General features: G+C 36.3%; 1 protein-coding gene across 2 annotated transcripts; it reads right to left on the reverse strand.

Moving 5' to 3' along the window:
• Positions 1-759: 759 nt before the first annotated feature.
• Positions 760-14,202, reverse strand: LOC113762379 (protein FAR1-RELATED SEQUENCE 3-like). Of its 2 annotated transcripts, XM_027305813.1 has the most exons (6): positions 13,980-14,202; positions 9,455-11,848; positions 9,256-9,339; positions 7,505-7,654; positions 4,188-4,302; positions 760-1,186 (listed from the first exon to the last, which is right to left on the reverse strand). In XM_027305813.1, the coding sequence occupies exons 2-5, from the start codon at positions 11,693-11,695 to the stop codon at positions 4,192-4,194; spliced, it is 2,586 nt and encodes an 861-aa protein (XP_027161614.1). In that variant the 5' UTR covers positions 11,696-11,848; positions 13,980-14,202; the 3' UTR covers positions 760-1,186; positions 4,188-4,191. The 2 variants fall into 2 exon arrangements, with proteins under 2 accessions (XP_027161614.1, XP_027161616.1); XM_027305815.1 differs by lacking the exons at positions 760-1,186; positions 4,188-4,302 and adding an exon at positions 6,009-6,310.
• Between the last annotated feature and the right edge of the window lie 5,782 nt (positions 14,203-19,984).

Raw genomic sequence — 19,984 nt, forward strand, 5'->3', positions numbered from 1 at the left:
TTCGTCTACTAACAAGTAAGTCATGCCTATACTTTCTTTTGAATTTCTTTTGAATTGGCTGACCTCTTTATGTCACTTCATCTTTTATTGTGGCCGACAACCCTTTGAATATTTGTACTTTCTTTGAAATTTATATTTCATTTGGATCTTGTGCATATGATCCACCAAATGGTCATATTCTATAGTGAATTCTAAAGAATTTGCAATCTCCTTTAATTTCTCTTGTTTTGCTTGTTTATTCTTAAAATAGTCCATTTATTGTTTAAACATTTTTTGGATCTTCCATCGTTCTTGTAAACAAGGTGCAAATCCTGATAGTGAAAAATGGAATCGGGAACTAAATTTTCTTTGTAAAATAATCAAGTGGTGGCCGACAGAGATCAAAGGTGGCTGACCGCCACCTGAGGAAGTTGCAGCAACGAAGTCAGATTGGATTTGGGAGATGAACAGTTTTGAAATTTTCATTTCGACCCACAAAAATTTTAAAAACTCTAATTTGACCACAGAAATGTTTATTATTATTGATAAAAGAAACGAAAAAAGAAAAAGAAAACTTGTATACATCACCGTTGGACCGCACTGTTAGTGTAGTCAGTTTCACCTAGTTCCACTTAAACCTAAAAAGGCGGGAAGAAAAGAGGGGGGGGAGGAGAGGGGGAGGGGGGGGGTGTATATGCGGGTGGCTTGCTAGAAGTGCTTAACCACAAGGTGTAAATGGAATTTGCCCCAAAAATAAAATAAAATAAAATAAAACAGGGATTGAAGGAAACTGAATTTGCATAAATTTGGCTAAATCTGCACCAACTTCATCAGTTACACTACACGGAGGATGACCTCACTATCTACAAATAACCAGACCTATACTACAATCTAATGCTAACCTCAAATATTCTGCAACCAAGCTTGGACTAGGTTTTCAGAAATTCCATATACAAATGTTTCCATAAAGTTTCTTACAGTCAAAAGATAGGTTACGCAGCTAGAAACTGAGTTAGACAACCTGTGACTAGAATTAGAATAAACAGCAGGGATTGAACCGGATGAAAGCACACGAGCGATTACAGCAAAATGAGCAACTGCATTAGGACAATGCATATCTTTTCGTCTTCGTGCGCAGCAGAAGCTCTTTCACCTCGTCACTTTGCTTGTGGTAGATAATCAACAATCACTCAAAGGTCTTCTGCACCTATAAAATATCATCTCTTCATGTCAACAAACAATATTTCTTATAATGCTATGAGAGGATAGGAAATTAATTGACTGATGCAGCAGCGAAATAAGCAAGGTGTCAAGGTCATAGACATAATAATTTTAGCTATCAAAATAAACCTTGTCATAATAGACCTTTTATCCACAATCAATCAAAAGCAGTTACTTGAGATATTGAAAATTTAGCAATTGCCCAAGGAAGTGACCCATATCATGCACGTAGAACTGCAAGAGAGTGACATCACATTCACATGCTACTGAGTATAACACGAAAAATCCTCCAGCGGCCTGCTAGAATGGACCTCAAAAGTCAACGTTTCATCTGACAAAACACAATATTTAACAGGTTTAGAAGCTATCTCCACAGACCTAAACATGCTTTGATTTTTCCCTGCTGCTTTACACAAGCACTAGCGGGGAGACATTAATACTTCTTCATATTATTTAAGGACGGCCACATGAAGCACCAGCGGGGAGACTACAGTTTCTGTTCTCTGCATGCAAGATTTAATCCTGTGTTCAAGACGTACACAAAATGTTGAGCATACCAACATCACAGAAACTGCATTCTAGTGGAAGGTCCAAAGAACTATTAAAAAACACAAAAGCTCCATGTCTAAACAGGACTTTCCATGAAAAGCAAGACATCCTGCTTGACTTCCAAATGCTTCTGAATCCTATCTTTTCATTCCAAAGCAATGTTATGTATGCATTAAATGGACTTCCTAACATTTTATAGCACTAATATCAGTCTAATTCCAGCCTCAGGTCACATACTGTAGGCTCAACAGGAGTTTTAAGTCAAAAATCATAAGACCTTCCATGCTGCGAAACCAAGCATCTCCCAACTTTGGATTACATGGGCACCTGGGAGATGTGTTCCCAGGAAGAAATAAATGGTTTGGCATGAAAACAATAAATGAATGCCTGCTCTCCTTGTTTTTGTTAACTTATGATCCATTGAGTGACAAGATCATTGAGTGTCATGACAAAACTAAAAGGACTGAGGCTTTGATCACGCTTCAAAAGCAAAGAGATTAGAATGAGAGGATAAAAAACAAAGAGAGGAAGAGAGCTGGAGGCGAAGTCGGAAAATGATAACAGAAATGGATGACAAAGTAGCCAGGATGAACAGCTGCGCAAAATTACTAAACCTGAAAAGGAAAAAGTTGTTCAAATGCAGAATTTTAGCCCTCCTAGTTTCTCACATAAAATATAACATCAACCTAAGCAGTTTTCCTTTCTGATTACGACTACACAAACAAGAAAACCTAAGCTGACAGCAGAAACTAAGAGCTGGAAACTGTTGCCTTGATATCAGAGTGAGAGAGATTTAGTGCCACCATTGTTATACTTGTGCAGCAATTTTCGCTATGAAGTACCAGCCAAGTGAAATCCCTTTTCCTCAACAACTAAACTTGCTAATTCCAGCAAGAAATCTACTTTCTTAATGCTTTGGACTATCAAACTGCCCAGAAAAACAAAAGCTACTATGACCTTTTATAGAGCGGTATCATAAGGATTAAAGTCCCAAGACACAACAAACACCACACGCATGCAAGATCCTATCAGCTATCTGTTTCCCTTCATAACTTCACATACAAAGGTTTTTCCAACAGATGCAACTTCCAGTAAAACTTCATAATCCCAGAAATTCCAGAATGAGGGAATAGGCTTTCAATAATTAACTTATGAAGCTTTAATAATCAGAATAATATTCATCTTAATCAAGCTTTGTATTCGTATAACACAAATAAGTAGGCCAGTATATATTTGAGAAGGCAACTTCCCTCTTACAATACATATATACCTCCCACTTTAACAAGATCCAGACATCTTATAAAATCCCTATGTGAGGTCCAAGATTCTAGTCCTCCTCCCAATATACAATGCATTTGACCCAAAAAGAAAAACCATGGAAATCAGGCTTTGTCCTTGTGGACATAAAGACTAGGCAGTCCCATGTTCAGATTGTTACTTGTAGTCTATATACCAAATTACGTCTAATCTCTGAATTTTATCCTGCAAATGCATATATTCCATAGTATTAATCTGATGGTTAACATAAAGAAAAAATCTGGAAATGGAAACAAATTACAAATTTAATCAAAACTATCACAGAACAGGTCTTAGTTCCACACTAAAAAATTATTGCTGAGATTCAACATTTAACATAGTTTCAGTACTTGACAGGGCTATAAATGATACTGATCCATGTTGCCTCACCAAGATAAGATTAAATGGAATCATAACTCCCCATCTATCAACGTAAGTTGGTTAAAAAACTGCTCTCAAAGATATCACAATAAACTCATTCTAATGGTACAGCAGGAATTAACGGCTATTCACGAAAGAAAGATGGTTTGCTTATAAGTAAATTAACCTTTAGGACACTTGACGAATTCAAAGCTCACCCAGGAAGGTTTAAGAGATGAATGTAGAAAGCCTAGTATCAAGAGTAGAGTTCAACCTAGATACACCCTTAAACCAAGGTACTTGACATAGCTAAGATAATCAGAGTAATTCAAATGCTAAACTTTCAATTACTCAGGCCACTCTGTCATGTTAGATCCTGTGACAAATCCTTGAAATCTTACTGAACTTGTTTCTATTTCTGCAAATTTACTTGCAGGCAAGTTTTAAATTACTTGTGTATGAATTGCTAAAATATCTTGCAGTCCTCTTCACATAATGCAAAATTTCTTTTATCAATTATGCCCTTCAAGAGCAATATGTCTGTCCAAATCCCCAAATAAGATGATGGAGCAGCATTGTCAACTAGCACATAGAATTCTAGTTGTAGAGGGAAAGTTACATGGGATGAAAAATTCATCCAGATCAGACAAAAGCTATCTGCAGTGCCCAGGCAACCGTAACACTAGGTAGACAATTGGCCTAGCTTTTGGCAAGTAATAAAACTGCTCCCAAAAGAAACTCTAGCAATGAAATAGAAGGAACTTGCAGAGAACGCTACTTACAAACTCAAAGTTGCTCACGGATGTAAGCCATTGATCGCAACATGGAATTTAACGTGTCTTTTGAGACTTGAAATTTCACTTCTGTTTCTCCAGTAGTTGTCATGGTATCCTGGAGCTGACATGCATAAAAATAACAGAATATTTAATTTGGATATTAAAATATTATTCATAACATGATGTGAAGAATCACTCAATATCAAAAGGGAAATAAACAGGGAAATAAAGTTATTTGGTACATATCTTATAGCGGCCTAGATTTTTGTTTCACGCAATTTCTGTGTCAACTTAGTTGATAAACTCATTTTATTTTATTTTTTTTCCGTTTCGTTGAGAAGGCGATGATTTTGTTAAGAGGCAGCAAGAGGGAACAAAATAAGATAAACAAGTAGTTATCTTATACAATGAGGAGCCCTATTAATAAAATCAACACAAGATAGAATTTTAGTTTAGTGGCGGGCATTTATCTGAAAGCAAAAGGGTGTCTCAGAATTGACATTTTTAAGTTTTTTCTAATATTCTTGCTCCTCTTTGAAACAAGGTCCAGCAGATAAGTTGTACTATTAATCTCCTCCTGAAATCTTAACCACCTGCCAAGAACCGTTGAAATTCTAGCAATTAATAGTGTCAAGCCACCATTCTCAAGGATTTCACTTCTCAATCCTCCCACCCAACTTTCACACCTATACGCAATGGGACTGCAGAAGGATTTCACCAGTAGTAGCACCCTACATACTTTCAAATCCTCCAAACTTTTACACCTATTACACAAGGGGACCGCAAAAGGCAGCCCTGATGAATTCTACTACCACGGTTCACTGGTTATTGTTGACTGTTGTTTATCATGCAGTAAACGATCAACTGTGACCTTAGATTTACTACCAACTATAAAGCATCAAAATCTTCATGAGCGAGTCTTTTAAGGCTAACAATTTCTTCCTCTCTACTTTGTTGACCTATATGAAAGACAGAACTGCATGTAGGAAATATGTTTGTCCTTAATTATACCAACTTCTACTATGTACAAATGTCAAAATAAACAAACAAGAAAATGCACAATATTGTACAGTTCACAGAGTGACAAGAATCCTTGATGTCCAAAACCTAACATCGTAACACCAAGATCTCAATTTTCAAAATCAAGAAGTGGACCTATTATGTTATTGTGTCAAGTTATATGCAAAATTGAACATTGGATTGTCCAAGAAAAAGAGTGTTCTCCAACATTTAGTCATGTTTGTTCTTGATGCAAAATATTATTAATGCCACAGGACTTCAATAGTCTCAGGATTAATAGTTTATGAATGCAGTTGTACTCAGTTTCCTCTGAATTTGAGGTTCCTATATTTTTTCAAGCCCCTCATTTTGTGTTACATCCAATTACCACCAAATAATATGTTATTTCTATTTTGTGTGTTTATAGATAAGTAAATGATTCCAATAGCTTTTATCCAGTTTCCCTGAATCCTATAAATAATCAAGTCCCAAAACCATAAATTCAATTTGAATTTAAAATTAGTCCAAGGTTTCTGCTCGTCATTCTGTGAACCCTTGAGCCAAATTCTTGTGAAAAGAACAAACCATCTGGCAGATGTCTAGCACTATTGACCGTCAAGGTTCTATTGTCTCAACTACACAGGTTCAAGTTCTTCATCCCAAAGATCTCAGCCTTTCTGTGTTCATTACGCAGAAACTCATTGACTAGGGTAAACACTTCTGAGCACTTAAAATTTTAGATGCATCTTTGGACAATGTACAAAATTTTAACACTATTCATACAAACAAGGACATAAGATTTGGAAAATGTCACAAAAAAGGAGAAAGTTGAACTCTAAAGCAAAAGTGTTCATTTGTCTTGGCATGCTTACAACTCAGAATTGATACAGAAAATTTCAAACCGTGCTTTGCTAGGCAGGTTTTGTGCCTGTGTTTATTATTGCACATCATATAAAGGCTTCATAACAAGTACGGCACATAGGTATTCAATTTGTGACTTCGCTGCAGCATAGCATATGATAAAGCTGCTGTACAAGTGACTTTCATCTGCTGTCACAGCTTCATAGCCAAGATTCTCTATGACACAACATTTGCCTGGAGATCAAGTACTCAGTCTTCAAAACTGTTTCCTACGAGATCAATGGACCAGGTTATGTTACGATGGCAATAATCATAAATAAACTTCCACTCTCTTTTTGTGGGAAGGCTGAGACACCTAATCCCTGCAGCATTAATTCATTTTCATTAAATGTCTGCAACTTATTTGCTTGTAAATGTCTCTTTTGCTGCATACTTACTCTGTAAGACAAAGGCATCTCAACTTCTCTACACAACATACCAATTTTTTATATCCATAAAATGCTGCATTTAGACCTTAACACTCTAAGGCACTTAATAAAGCAATTTCCTAAAAAGTTTAGAGCCTATGGGCAAACTTATATTCACCAACGAGCCTAGATTTGGTGCTCAAAGGAAAAAAAAAACTGTTATCAGAGCAAATACAGCACCATGACAACTTGCATGGAAGTAACATTTAAGGACAGATTGAGAAACAAAAAAGCTGCTATTGCAGCTGCTGGAAGAAAATCAAAATGTTATCATTCATGATGGTGATGTACAGTTGAAAACTTCTCATCATCGAACTCTCCAAGTATTTTTGGAGAAGGGAATCATTGAAATAAACAATAATGATGACATGTCAGCAGAGCACAGCATGGAGCAAGATGATAAGGATGCTGATCTGCTTCTGAGACAAGGACCTGTAACTGGAAGATTGTCTCATGTACAACAATCCCAGTTATACGTTGCTGTATACCTTTTTTTGGAAAGAAATTTCCATGAACCTCATGATACAGATGGAAACATGTCCCAATGTACATCCTCATGGAAGAGAATTACAATAGTAGAACTGTAGGAACAACAATTCTTATACATGTTCAGTAATTACGATGCTCGGGTTGTCATCATGCAAAATCAAGCCTGGTTCTGCAAGCAATCTCAGTGTAAGTATCAGACATCTCATCTATCTCATGTCCAACTTCCAAAATCAAATATAAACATTCTAGAACCTTTACTATCCTTCTTGAATATTTTGTATAAAATCTTCCTCAATTCTATTCAGCACTCAGTGAATACCTTTAACAACAAAATTTATGCTCTGTTTTACCAAAGGCATGCAGGACCACCAGGCATCTATATTGGCTTCTACTAATTTACAATTTGGCACCCAAAGGAAAAAAAAAAAGCATAAAAAGGGTAGCCACATAGAAGAGAAACTTAAATCATTCCATTGTTTTTTTATTTCAAGAATTTATAAAGCTAACCTTCAAATTGATGACAGCAACCCTATTAGCTGGAGCAGAAAGCTGTTGACTAATATATGTCATGGATTTCAACATTGGTTCCAGTGTGACCTTTGTAAGTCTAAACTGCACATCTGTTTCTCCTGAAGGAGTCTTACCATAATCTTGCAGCTGCAACATAATCAAGACAGAAATGCAGATTAATGTTAATTGATATGTAGAACAAATCAAAAGCAATGCATCCAGTACATATTCACCCTGTCAAATACATGATAGTCAAAACCAATGGGAACAAATCATCGTGTCAACATTTTAAGGTCGTCACAAAATTCATAGCCTAAGAGCAGACAACCTCTGATGCACTTGCCAATTTCAAGCAGCAGCACCCACTAGACATTAGTTATGGCCAACAGATCTTATACAGCCAATTAATCAGCCTGTTACTCCATTTTATTATTTTGTGCAAGAAACATGTCTAGAATTGTTGTATACCTCTTCAAAAATTAACATGCTACAGCAACTAGGATAAATCTCACTTTATAACATGCTACAACAACTAGGATAAATTTCACCTTGTAAAATTCTACATGTATGATGTATAAGACTACACAAAAATGCACAACAACATTGTATTAGTAACGAATCAACAGCTATTGATATACCTGTAAATATGTTTCAATTACATACAAAAGGACTTATTAGATGAGCAAAGGGAGATATGTCATCTCATGCATAAGAACCTGGGTTATACAATAAGACACCTTTCATGTGTTAATGTCCTTGAGATACTGATCCTGATTCTCTAACATTTGACACAATGGAGCATCAGTTTAAAGTTGAATCCAACTGCACCAATGCTTTTTGAACCGTAAGAAAGTAAGACTGTAAATGGTTATGTCTTTTGATTTTTAGCATGAATGAGTATAAACTGTTATACCTTTCAACTTTCAGTATGAATAACAGGTCCTGATTCAGAGAGCAAAGATGAAAAGAAGGTAACTTTTGCAATTCCACCGAATTATACCTAGCTGTTACAGAGACAATTTTTCCAATCATCTAGGTCAACTAGGATGTATTACTAGTAATGCTCCATTAGAATTCTAGGTGTTTGAAGGCAGTTTTGTAATGCCAACAGATGTTAAGTGCTGAAGGCACGAGTCATCCTAGGCAAGTTAAAAGTATCAAGGCTTTTGTCCAATCAAATCAAACTTATGCTGTTAAGGTCAAATTTGGCTGCCTACGCTTAAGGGTTCAAGTCCAGTTTGGCTTTCACATTTATTAGCTTTATCTTTCTTATTTATTAGGATTTCTAAGCATCAAATTTAGTCCTAAAGGTACTTATATTCTTTTTTTTTTCATATATATGTCAGTTGCAGTACATTAGTAGAGATGAATGACACAGAACTTTGTTGAATTGAATTTATTATCCAGTGCTGTCCTTCTTAGAGAACTGAAAGTAGCTTTGCCTTTTGGGTCTTCCCCAAGGAAATCTAGGTGGCATCCCTAGAATTTCTTACTTCAAGTCCTTATTTTCAAAGTTCTTGCTTCTATGTCTAAAGTTAATTCTGATTTCTCAAAGTTTCTACTTCTAGATCTTATTGTTCCCTCTCCTATCTTCTGATTTGTGAAGATTTTTACAACTGCATCCTAAAAATCAACTTATCCATAATTGCTAATTGGCGCACTATCATGTCCACTTTTCCTTCTAATAACAGCAGAAAAAACAGCAGTCTCCCAAGCTAGAGTCTAAGTCCAGGGACAAGAGATCAAACCTTCAGATTAATGACAGCTACTTTATTGGCCGGATCTGTGTTTTCTATAACCCATGTCATAGACTTAAAACAAGTGAGAACAACCTGCATGCATGAAATGAAGTACTTAAGAGAACGAGTTGATATAATCCACATTAGTTGTGCTTTTAATTGTTAACAAAATTTTGATAAAATAAACTGTAAAGGCGCCAGTACACACAGGACTATCAGAAGGGCTTCCTTCACGGTTAATAGTCACAGGACCCGTGGATGGTTGATTCGAATCAGCAAGAGGGACACCAACATCATTCAGGTTCAAGCAATGTGGCAACATATCTGACCATGGCCGTAGAGGTGGACACGCATCAGAAGTTGGTAAAGGTGTCTTCTTATTAATCTCATCCTGAAAATGCCCACTCCCTTGAGATGAAGGAGGTCTAACTTTGGCAACATTCTTCTTCACCACAGCAATCTTTCTTGCACCTTCCCTTAATGCACCCAATGCAGTACAATAGGTCTCTGAAGAAATTGCCCCTTCCTCTGCATACTTCAGTGCTTCCCTACATAGATTGTTGAAACGAGACGTTAGAGACTCCATACTCTGCGTATCTGCACCTCTGTCATCAGATCCAAGTCTGGCAGTCCTCGTCCATCTCTTCAGTATATAACGGGCTGGAAGCTTAAGCACATTTGTCACAGTAAAAACAGTCAAAATGTGTCTACAGACAATGCCTGAGTACTCAAACATCTGACAGCTACAATCTGCTTTCACATCAGAAATATCCAATGTGACAATATATGCTTTGTCATCATGCTCATATTTTGCAACCCTAAACTTGCTTATCACACCATCACCATCTATTTTATTGGCAGTATAAACAAAAGTTTCAACAAGTTCTTCCTGGAACTTCGCAAAAATCTTTTTTGTATACAGGCTTGCTGCTTGTTGTTCCATTGGTGATGGTGTCTTCAGTTCAGGTGTGGAGCAAAGCGTATCAAAATCTGCTTCTATTTCCCTTTCCAGGGAATTTTCTAAAGCCCTTTCATACTGCTTGAAGAACGTTGGAAGGTTGGTCTGTTGATTCACATACCCATCAAAAAAGGAGCTTATCCCATGGTTTGCTGAAAATGCAGCAAAAAAACAATCCCGAAAATAAACTGGGGCCCACTGCTGGCGAGCATTATATACAGCTTTAAGCCACTCATTTTTCCAGAGATTGTATTTATCAAGGAGGGAGCTCCATGAAGACTCAAAATCCTCAATTGTCTCAGAAAAATTGATGCAGCTATAAAGTTCTCCATAAAAGGAAGGATGAGCTAAATACACATGAGCCAACCTTTCCTGGCCCTCTCTTAAGATATGCCACTTACAAATGCAGTGGCGAGTTTCTGGTAATACCTGATGAACTGCTGCCTTGATGGCTCTATCTTGGTCAGTTGTCATTGAAACAGGAGGATGATTATTCATTGCAGATAACCATGTCCTGAAAACCCATGCGAATGAAGACTCAGACTCATCCAAAATTAAAGCACAACCAAATAACACCATTTGACCATGATGATTGACCCCAGTAAAAGGAGCAAATGGAACCTGAAACTGATTAGGTCTATACATGGTATCAAATATAACTGCATCACCAAAGTGACTGTATGCTGTCCTTGATCTTGCATCAGCCCAGAAAATGTTAGTCATACAATTGTCATCATCAAGCTGTATAGCATAGTAGAAGCCAGGATTCTCAGCCTGCATCTTTTTGAAATAGTTGAGGAGATTATGAGCATCTCTTCCCAGAGTCCTTTTTTGCCCACAGGGTTGAACAAAATTTATGGGCATAAGAGGGCTAAGATTTCTCACTGGAACACTTATTTCTACTGGAGAGACACAACTTGCACGGTGAGTAAGTTCATAATATACGTTATTTCCATTAGTGGAGATCATGAGGTCATTCTGGCTACTAAGTGTCTCTGCTGCACTCGTAGTAGCACCAGCAAAATGCCTTCGAGGTCTGAGATAATGCACCTTTCCAGGATTCACTGTAGAATGGTTGTGATCCTCCACAAATTTAGTCACAATCCAACTATCTGAATTTTTTTTTTCTATCCGAAGCATAGCGTTACAGGTTTCAACATTTTTTCTTTTAAAAACTTCTCTGCAACAAGCAAAATCCCACCTAACAATTGGTCCATCTGGCTTCGAACGGCTGTACTGCCCAACATGTGTGCTAAAACCCACATGCCTTGCATATGCATCATAAAAGCTCTTGGCAGCTTCTTCAGATTCAAACTCCATACCCACATACGGCTTCTCAATTCCATTTTCAACCTGACAGCTTCTCTCGTTTTCAGCAGAATTCCCCGGAAGATTTTTCTTTCTATCATGGTTAATATGAGTGTGCGATTCACCATTTTTTTGCCTCTTCTCTCGGTCTACATGGACAACTTCAACAACTTCATCATCCATTGACCTGAGTGAATGTATCAGGACATTGGCATATTCTCTCACTCAGGCATCTATGTCTCACATCTATTCATGTAAAACGAATGGTTGGCGACTAAAATCTTATCCAAGCAACTAAACTTAACAGTGCATCCGACATTTGTCCTCCTGCTTATGCTGAAAGAAACCACTCATAAACAACCGAACAAGAAGCAAAGAGAAGAGAGAAGAAAGAGAGAGTTAGAAAAAAGTTAGTGTCAACTTGCACCCAAGCTGTACCATGAATTTATCAATCCATCCATTGAAGTCAGCATTAAAAATAAGCACGCAGAAATAACCAAATGTTATACATAGGGGCCTTGCAGCCTCCGTCAACATCACCTTCCTTCTCAAGAAGATGAAGCTGAATATGTAGAAGCAGCGGCAAATGCATTAGCAACAGCAAGAGGCCGTGCGGCAGTGTCTTGAGGAATTTTTGCTGTGTGTTTAAGAGTTAATTATGCAACTATAGCCGATTAAGAGTTTACAAGGGAACAACAAATTTTGGTAGCCGGAATAGGAAAAATGTGGAAACACAGTACTATTGCATGCAATCATGTGAACATAGGAAATTCATATGATAAAGCTCAGTAATCAATCCTCTTGAATGCAAATGAAACTTCTCAGAAACTTATATTGCTTTCTTCTTCCTTGTTGGATGAATTCTTTATCCTTTATGAATACCAGAAATTATCAACAAGATGAAAAAGTAAAGACAGATGAGAACTTGTAGGTGAATTAAATATAAATCTGTTAAAGGAAATGCTTTGCACTCTCTCTACATATTTTTAGGCAGTATCAGAAAAGTCAAGATGCTAAAGGAAACATAGAGATCAAGAAATAGGATCTCAAAGCCACAATAATGGCACAGCTTAGAAGTTCAAAGAGACATTTTCCATAGATGTCATATAAATCATAAATTGCGCAGAAAGCCACCAATTTTTAAGTGAATGCTCCATCCGAAACCCTAAAATCCCACTTCAGTAGCTACCTAAAAAGGTTATCCTCTAGCAAAAGCTTCCAAACCATCCGACAGTGGAGGACAGCATGACAAAACTCCCACTAGCAGACTTGACAACATTCATACATCTGCAGTAAGAGTTAGTAAGGTCCTCCAATAGTACAAGAGATAATCAGAATCTAGTACAATAAGTACTATTGTTCATACAAAGTCTTTGATTTGAAAGAATTCTTGAAGTAGAATCTAGTCCAATGAGAATTATTGTTCATACAAAGTCTTTGATGTTCAAGACATCTTCCACAAATGCTTCTTCAGAGGGAAAGAAAGAGAAGGATCGGAAAATCATAAACATGGGGAGTTTAAAGAGATTCATGCAGGACCAGCAGATTTGCTCAAATGTCGTAATTTTTCTTTTAAGTGTTTTAAGTTGAACCTCTCTCTTTTGGTGCGAGAGTTTACACTGCATCTGGAAATATATTTGTACAAGACAGTATACGCTATGGTTGTAGTTGCATCTCTAACCGAAGAAACAAAAATAACCAGACAGAAGGCTATCCTTAATATAGCTTTCCTGTAGTGACCTTACTCCTACAATCCAGAGCAAATTTCTCCCCTTCTCCACCCACCTCACATTACCCTCACCTTATAAACTAGCTAGAACCTTCAACACCACATTAGTGCCTCAGCTCTTCATGCCACCCAATGCTCTTTCTCTAAAGAGTGAGCAAGGGGCTGTACAAAAAATCAGTCAGCTACTTAGCTCCAAAAAGCTGAACCCTACAGTTTTGCTCCCCCTACGCAATCGGCCATCACATCAGTCTACTCTCTCACTAGTCAATCCCATTAAACACAGCCCTCCTTCCACTTCCCCTGAGCCTCGCCAGTCTTCAAATGGAACACCATGCTCCAGACAACCACCATTTCCTATCTAGCCCATTGTGCAAAACCAGTAAATTGATCATAAATTCAAAAAGAAATTTAAAAATTTTTAAAAAGGAAAGAAAGAAATGCTTGTTTTAAGCTAAAATGCTTTCATTCTTTTTATGCTTTCTGTATACTAAACCAATCAAAAGTGGAAAACAGAAAAGGCAAAATATATGAGCATTTCAGTTTCCCTAGTTTCACCCCAAATATCAAGCAAAATAAATTCCTAAAAAGAAAAAAAAAAACTATAAAAAATCAAAAAGGTAACATTTCTACCTTACACTACAACTGAAACTTCCAATTCTCCATTTCAGACTGAAACCTAGAGTGGAAAAAAGAAAAGCACAGATATTAATGCTGCACTAGAAATAATAGTGAACTCACCAATTACTAATTTACACACACCGAAGTAGGAAATGCACAGAAGTAACGTCAATTTGTGAGGAAACCGGTGGTGGTGGTAGCGACGCCGGCGGTGGTCCGGGTGGCGGTTGAGGTTAGCAGAGCTTAGGAAGCCAGGGACCGTCGTCAGGGATCAGGCGCGGGCGCGGGCTCGGGCTCAGAGCGAGAATGAGCTGGGCTAGCTGCTGGCTCGCTCTACAGGCAAATCGGAGTTTTTTACGTTTTCTGGTTTCCGGGTTTCCATTTTAGGGGGCGTTTGGTAAAAGGGTATCGGAATGAAGGAATAGAATAAACTCCATAATTGGTGTTTGGTTCACTGGTATGGGAATTGAAATTTTGGAATGATTTCTAAAAATTTGGCATCCCTCCATTCCGGCTAATTTCTCATATTATTTGTATTTAAAAAAAACAACCGTCAAATACACCTCTGACAGGGGTTGTTTCTAAATATATAGCGGCCGTGCTGAGTCAGCACGGCCGCATAACTAAAAATTCCACCCAAATCTTCTCTGCAAAAAATTTAATGGTGCACAGTAGGTGTCAGACGGGGACGTGCTGACTGGGCATGTCCCCGTCTGACTAAAAACTGACTGGCCTGTGCATTTGTCAGACGCGGACGTGCTGAGTCGGCACGTCCCGCCTGACAAATGCTCAAAAAAAATAGTTTTAACGTCCGCGGCAATTGGTTTCTGCATTAAATGAGATGTCTCTGGCCTTCTGCCAGCTAAAGTGGATAACTAAGACAGGTGTTATACATTCAATAGAGTGTTATTACATCTGCCAATAGATGGAATGGCGTCTGAAAAGTGAAATTCCTTTTTCTTTATTCCTAGAACCGACTTTCTTCCATCAAGTTAGGGTTTTACGTCTATTGCTCCAACTCATACACAAGCCTGATTATTAGATTTTGTTTGGAAAGTCATTTTTTTGTCAAAAACAAATTTTTACGTTATTTTTAGTAATTTTTTTATTATATATATATTATATTATTATATTATATTTTTTAATAAAAATTTTGAAAATTTCCACGCATCAAAATTTCAATGATGTAAGAGAGAATAGAATCCGCAATAAATGTTGATATTTATTATTTTGTTTGGATAGAGTATTATTTGAAATAATTACTATAGTACTTTTTATGATGTGATGTATATGAGATAAAATAATAATTGAGAATATAAAAAGGTGAGTTGGAAAATACATTAAATTATTATATTATATTTTTTAATAAAAATTTTAAAAATTTCCACGCATCAAAATTTCAATGATGTAAGAGAGAATAGAATCCGCAATAAATGTTGATATTTATTATTTTGTTTTGATAGAGTATTATTTGAAATAATTACTATAGTACTTTTTATGATGTGATGTATATGAGATAAAATAATAATTGAGAATATAAAAAGATAAGTTAGAAAATATGTATATAATGCAAGCGAAATATTATTTGAGATATTTGTGCTATCCAAACACTCCTATTATTTTTACAGTAGTTTCTTTCTTAAACGAATGATGGACAAAGAATCTAAATTGGAACTCGTAAATAATTAAATTTTTTGACGTGGCACAACCACCTCCAATCCTATTTCCCAAATGTAGCTGACAAAGAACTCAACGAGCCGCACCAGATAGTTTCTTCTTCTCATCACAAAAACCGCCAAAATTACAAGTGTCCCATACCCAAGTGGATCCCACTAATCCTATCCCTACCCACGGGAATCATCGCCCGTCCCTGAACCTCACTTCACATGCTCCCCTCGCCCGTCCCAGACCAGTCAGTTTTCAGTCAGACGGGGACGTGCCCAGTCAGCACGTCCCCGTCTGACACCTATCACAACTGAATTTTTTGCAGAGAAGATTTCGGTGGAATTTTTAGTTATGCGGCCCCTGTCAGAGGTGCATTTGGCGGTTATTTTTTTTAAATACAAATAATCTGAGAAATTAGCCCTCCATTCCTTAGTAAAAGGGTGAGTTTTGTCCAAAACTCAAGTGTGATTCCAAAATCTTATAATTACATAATATTTAGTATAATTAATATTTTTATATATTATATATTTATATTTATATTTATATTATAATATATACAAATATATAAAATATATTATAATTATAAAATTTTATTATAATTATATATTTTATTTTAATATTTTAAATTGATGCTGCAAAAAAGTCACGTGTGTGAATCAGACCCTTGATAAATAGTCAAATGACAATTCAGTCCCGTGTGAATAGATATTTGTGGCAGTTAGTCCTGCATATTCATTTTTGTTAGCATGTGGCCCCTTAGCAATAAGAAAAATATCTGCTCACTCGAAGAAGTTTTTCCTCAAACCCCACTCCCAATTGCCAAGCCCACCACATGCCATTTTTTTAAGTGAGAGGTGTTGAATTTAGAATTTTCTACTTATAATCTAGAGGTGTCAAAGAGACCCATTTAATTGAAGTCTACCCATACACACCCATAAATAGTTGGGTATGAGTATCTTAAATTTTACATATGTGTATAAATAAAATGGGTATAATTGGGTAAGTGATAACCCACCAAATTCAATTAACCTATTTAACTAGAGATTCACTAAACTTATTTCTCCACCTCTGCACCGTCAATATTGCTTCTTCAATTTTACTACCAGCTAGAAAATTTTTGAATGTTGCCATGACCTGGTCAAATTCTGCAATTTTCTAAACTTAAACCTTAATAATTAGACTATCATCTCATCATGCATCTAAGAATTCATCAAGGAAAAGAACAAAATTTGTCATATATAACAATCCATTTGATAATTGCAACTTTTGAACATATAAATGCAATTTATCATATATCTACGAAATACACATTTGACGAAGTTCAACAAAAAGGCTGGAGGACGGCCATGCAATAGTAGATTGCAGAATGCTTATAACTCTCTTTAAAGGCCAAGCACTATAATCTGACTTAGACAGAATTGTCTCGCATGGTCTATGTGTTTTCTTTTGGTGGCTATGTATCTTGAGAAAGCATATTGATTTGTGCAGCGATTGTCAATTTTGATCATTTGCAAATTTGCCAATGAAGAGTGCCAAAGTAGATTTGTTTGATTTCTTGTAAAGAATTAAACGTAAAAATGAACTTTTGAAATCACCAAAAAAAAGATAGGAAATTTCTTGTTTTGGCATTTAATTTGAGATTCAAAACTTGGTAGTAAAAAGATTTTTATCCTTAGCAAAGTAAAGCTCATTCAGATCATGTTGAATGATTGATTTCCTATGTTAATGCTTAAATTTTGTATCAATTTTTCAGTCTTTGACAGAAAGATTGGTAGATTACCCTGCCATGTTCACATGTGTTTTTAAATAGGTTCTACTTTGTATACGTTAATTTGATCTCTAAAGATTTGGCCTTCGAAATGTAGACATCAAATTTTTGTTAATTTAGAAAAAATCACCAATTTGATCTCTAAACATTTTTTCTAATGCCAATTTAGTCCCTTAAAGTTTTTTTTATATGCAATTAGTCCTCAAAGTAAAATATATATGCCAGTTAAGGACATGTGTCGTAGCGCCGCCCCAAACATGTCTTTTATTCGAATAGACGACGGTCCATTCAAGGACTTTTTGGGTAGTTCACATCAGGATCATTTTAATGCTTTGATAGAAAATAAAAACACGATTAAAAGGCAAAAATTAGGAGAGTGTCTGAGAAAGGAAGTGCGCGAAACCAATTTAGGGCTTTTTGCTGCTGTTCGAATTCTGCATTAGTGGACACGAATCAGATGATGGAAAATGATCTGAATAACATGGAATCGGTAAGGATAGAACAATTGGGTGAGTAAAAGAATGCGAAGGATATAGCTGGTGAAATAGCAGCATTAAGTACAGTAAGTCCAATTATTTATACTTTTACTTGAGAAGTGAATTGTTTTGACGATTTGATTACATAATCTGTTGATTCTTCACTTATTTTGAATGATCGTTTGATTTTATACGCCATGTCCATTTCATGGGTAGGAAAGACCAGGAAATTGGGTGGTTGAATGTGGGGTATGATATGGGATAATGTTGCTTTTTCGATTTTCTTTAACCCATCTGGTTCCTTTGTTGGTAAAATTGCATTATGTTGTTGCTTTCAGGCTACTAGAAATAGGGATAGAATAAAGTTTGAGCATGTGGAGAATAATTAATAAAAATATATTTTGTCTTTTTCTGGAAAAAAAATAGAAACAGGACACAAATTGGATTATTTTTATGCTGAAAATATTTCATGGTGGGGTATATTTTGGACCACCAGAAGAAAAGTATGTAGGGGACGATATGAAATCTTTTGAGGTGTCCTTACAAGTCGAGTGAGTTTGAGCAGTCTCTCTTCCTTTTGTACCTTGCTCGAATATGAAGGTAATGTGCAATTGTATTAGAGATTTCTAGGTAGAAAGAATGAATTTAAACTTTGCAAAATAGATAGTAAAGATGATGTTGCAGATATGGCTGCCATAGGGAGCAAAAATGGTGAAGTTGAACTATATTTGGTACAAGAATTCCATATTAGATTCTTGGAGAGTAAATTAGGTAGGTGTAATGTTGGTATGGCCAAGTCTAGTGGATCAAAAGAAGAAGAAGATTGTTGTTATGTTAACATAACCTTCAACGACTGTACTACCTTTGAAGATACTACAGTGAGAGTTGAATTTATTGAGGAAGTAGATGCCTGCAAGGTTGATGATGATGCAGAATTAGAATCTATCGATGTTGAAAGTTTTCATGATAGTGATTATGACTTTAGCAAAGACAAAGACTATGTGATTTTCCAAAAAGCTATTGCTAGTGTTGAAAAGGAGCTAAAAATTGATCAAAAATAGGCGAAACACTACCTATTGGAGAGACTCGAGGTAGTAGAAATAATGCCACAAAACCAGCTTATGATGTAGTAGAAAAAACAGCAGCAAGCAAACAAGAAAGCATCAAAGATGGGGCTGATATGATGGAGATCCCATTCCAGTGCATGAAGAATCAGTCTCAATCAACATTGAGGAGCTAAATAGCTGATGTGAGTCCTCGAATGAGGATAGTTTAAGAATGAGGAAGCCAAAATATGTCAGGTTTAGGCCTGAAATTGACATGGCAGACCCAAAATTTTATATTGGGTTGTTTTTCAATGATAAACAAATCTTCAAGAGAGTCATTGATTACTATGGTGTGAAATGGAAAAAAGTATTTCGATGGAAAAAGAATGATATTAAAAGAATGAGGACCAATTGCAAGGCATCAAATTGCAAATGGTTCATTTACGCTTCTAAAGAGGCTCATAGTGATGCGTTTGTCATACGAACCATGAGACCACATTGTCATTGTGGTAGAACATTTTATCACAAGCGGACCAATTCAGGTTTCTTAAATAGACATTACATGGAATGCATTAGGCTGAACAAGAGGGTGACAGTTGCATAGTTCAAGGAAAAATTTCACCTTGAACTCAATGTCAACATCACTAAGGACCAAGCAAGCAAGACTTTCATGAAGGCCAAGTTGTTGATTCATGGTAGTTACAAAGACCAATACAAAAAGTTATGGGACTATTGTGAAAAGCTGCTTACATGTAATCCCAGGACAACAGTGCATATGGAAACCTCTATTGATAAAATTAGTGGTAAGGAGATATTTCTAAAATTGCATATATGTTTTGAAGCATTGAAAAGAGGGTTCAAAGCTGGTTGTAGACGTGTGATTAGGGTGAATGGTTGTCACTTGAGGGGTCCACACCTCGGAGTATTATTAACAGCATTTGGTATTGATGCAAATGACTGCATCTATCCTGTTGCCTATGCCATAGTGGAGGTAGAAATTAAAAGTTCATGGAAGTGGTTCATAAAATTCCTGAAGTATGACTTGTCAATTTATGAACAGAAAAGCTGGACATTCATTAGTGATAGGCAAAAGGTAACATTTTATTGCTTATGCTTACAGTTTTTTTTTATTTTCTAGTTCAATGAATCGACCTTGCTTATTGGTCTATA

The sequence above is a fragment of the Coffea eugenioides genome, chromosome 2 (genome assembly GCF_003713205.1).
Source record: "Coffea eugenioides isolate CCC68of chromosome 2, Ceug_1.0, whole genome shotgun sequence".
NCBI lineage: Eukaryota > Viridiplantae > Streptophyta > Magnoliopsida > Gentianales > Rubiaceae > Coffea > Coffea eugenioides.

Bases quoted from the DNA above. Each gene is read 5' to 3' on its own strand.
- LOC113762379 (XM_027305813.1), bottom strand. From the start codon at position 11,695: ATGGATGATGAAGTTGTTGAAGTTGTCCATGTAGACCGAGAGAAGAGG. The intron at 9,340-9,454 runs GTGTGTACTGGC...TCATGCATGCAG, and splicing joins GAAGCCCTTCTGATAGTCCT to GTTGTTCTCACTTGTTTTAA. The intron at 7,655-9,255 runs GTTTGATCTCTT...ATTATGTTGCAG, and splicing joins TAGCTGTCATTAATCTGAAG to CTGCAAGATTATGGTAAGAC.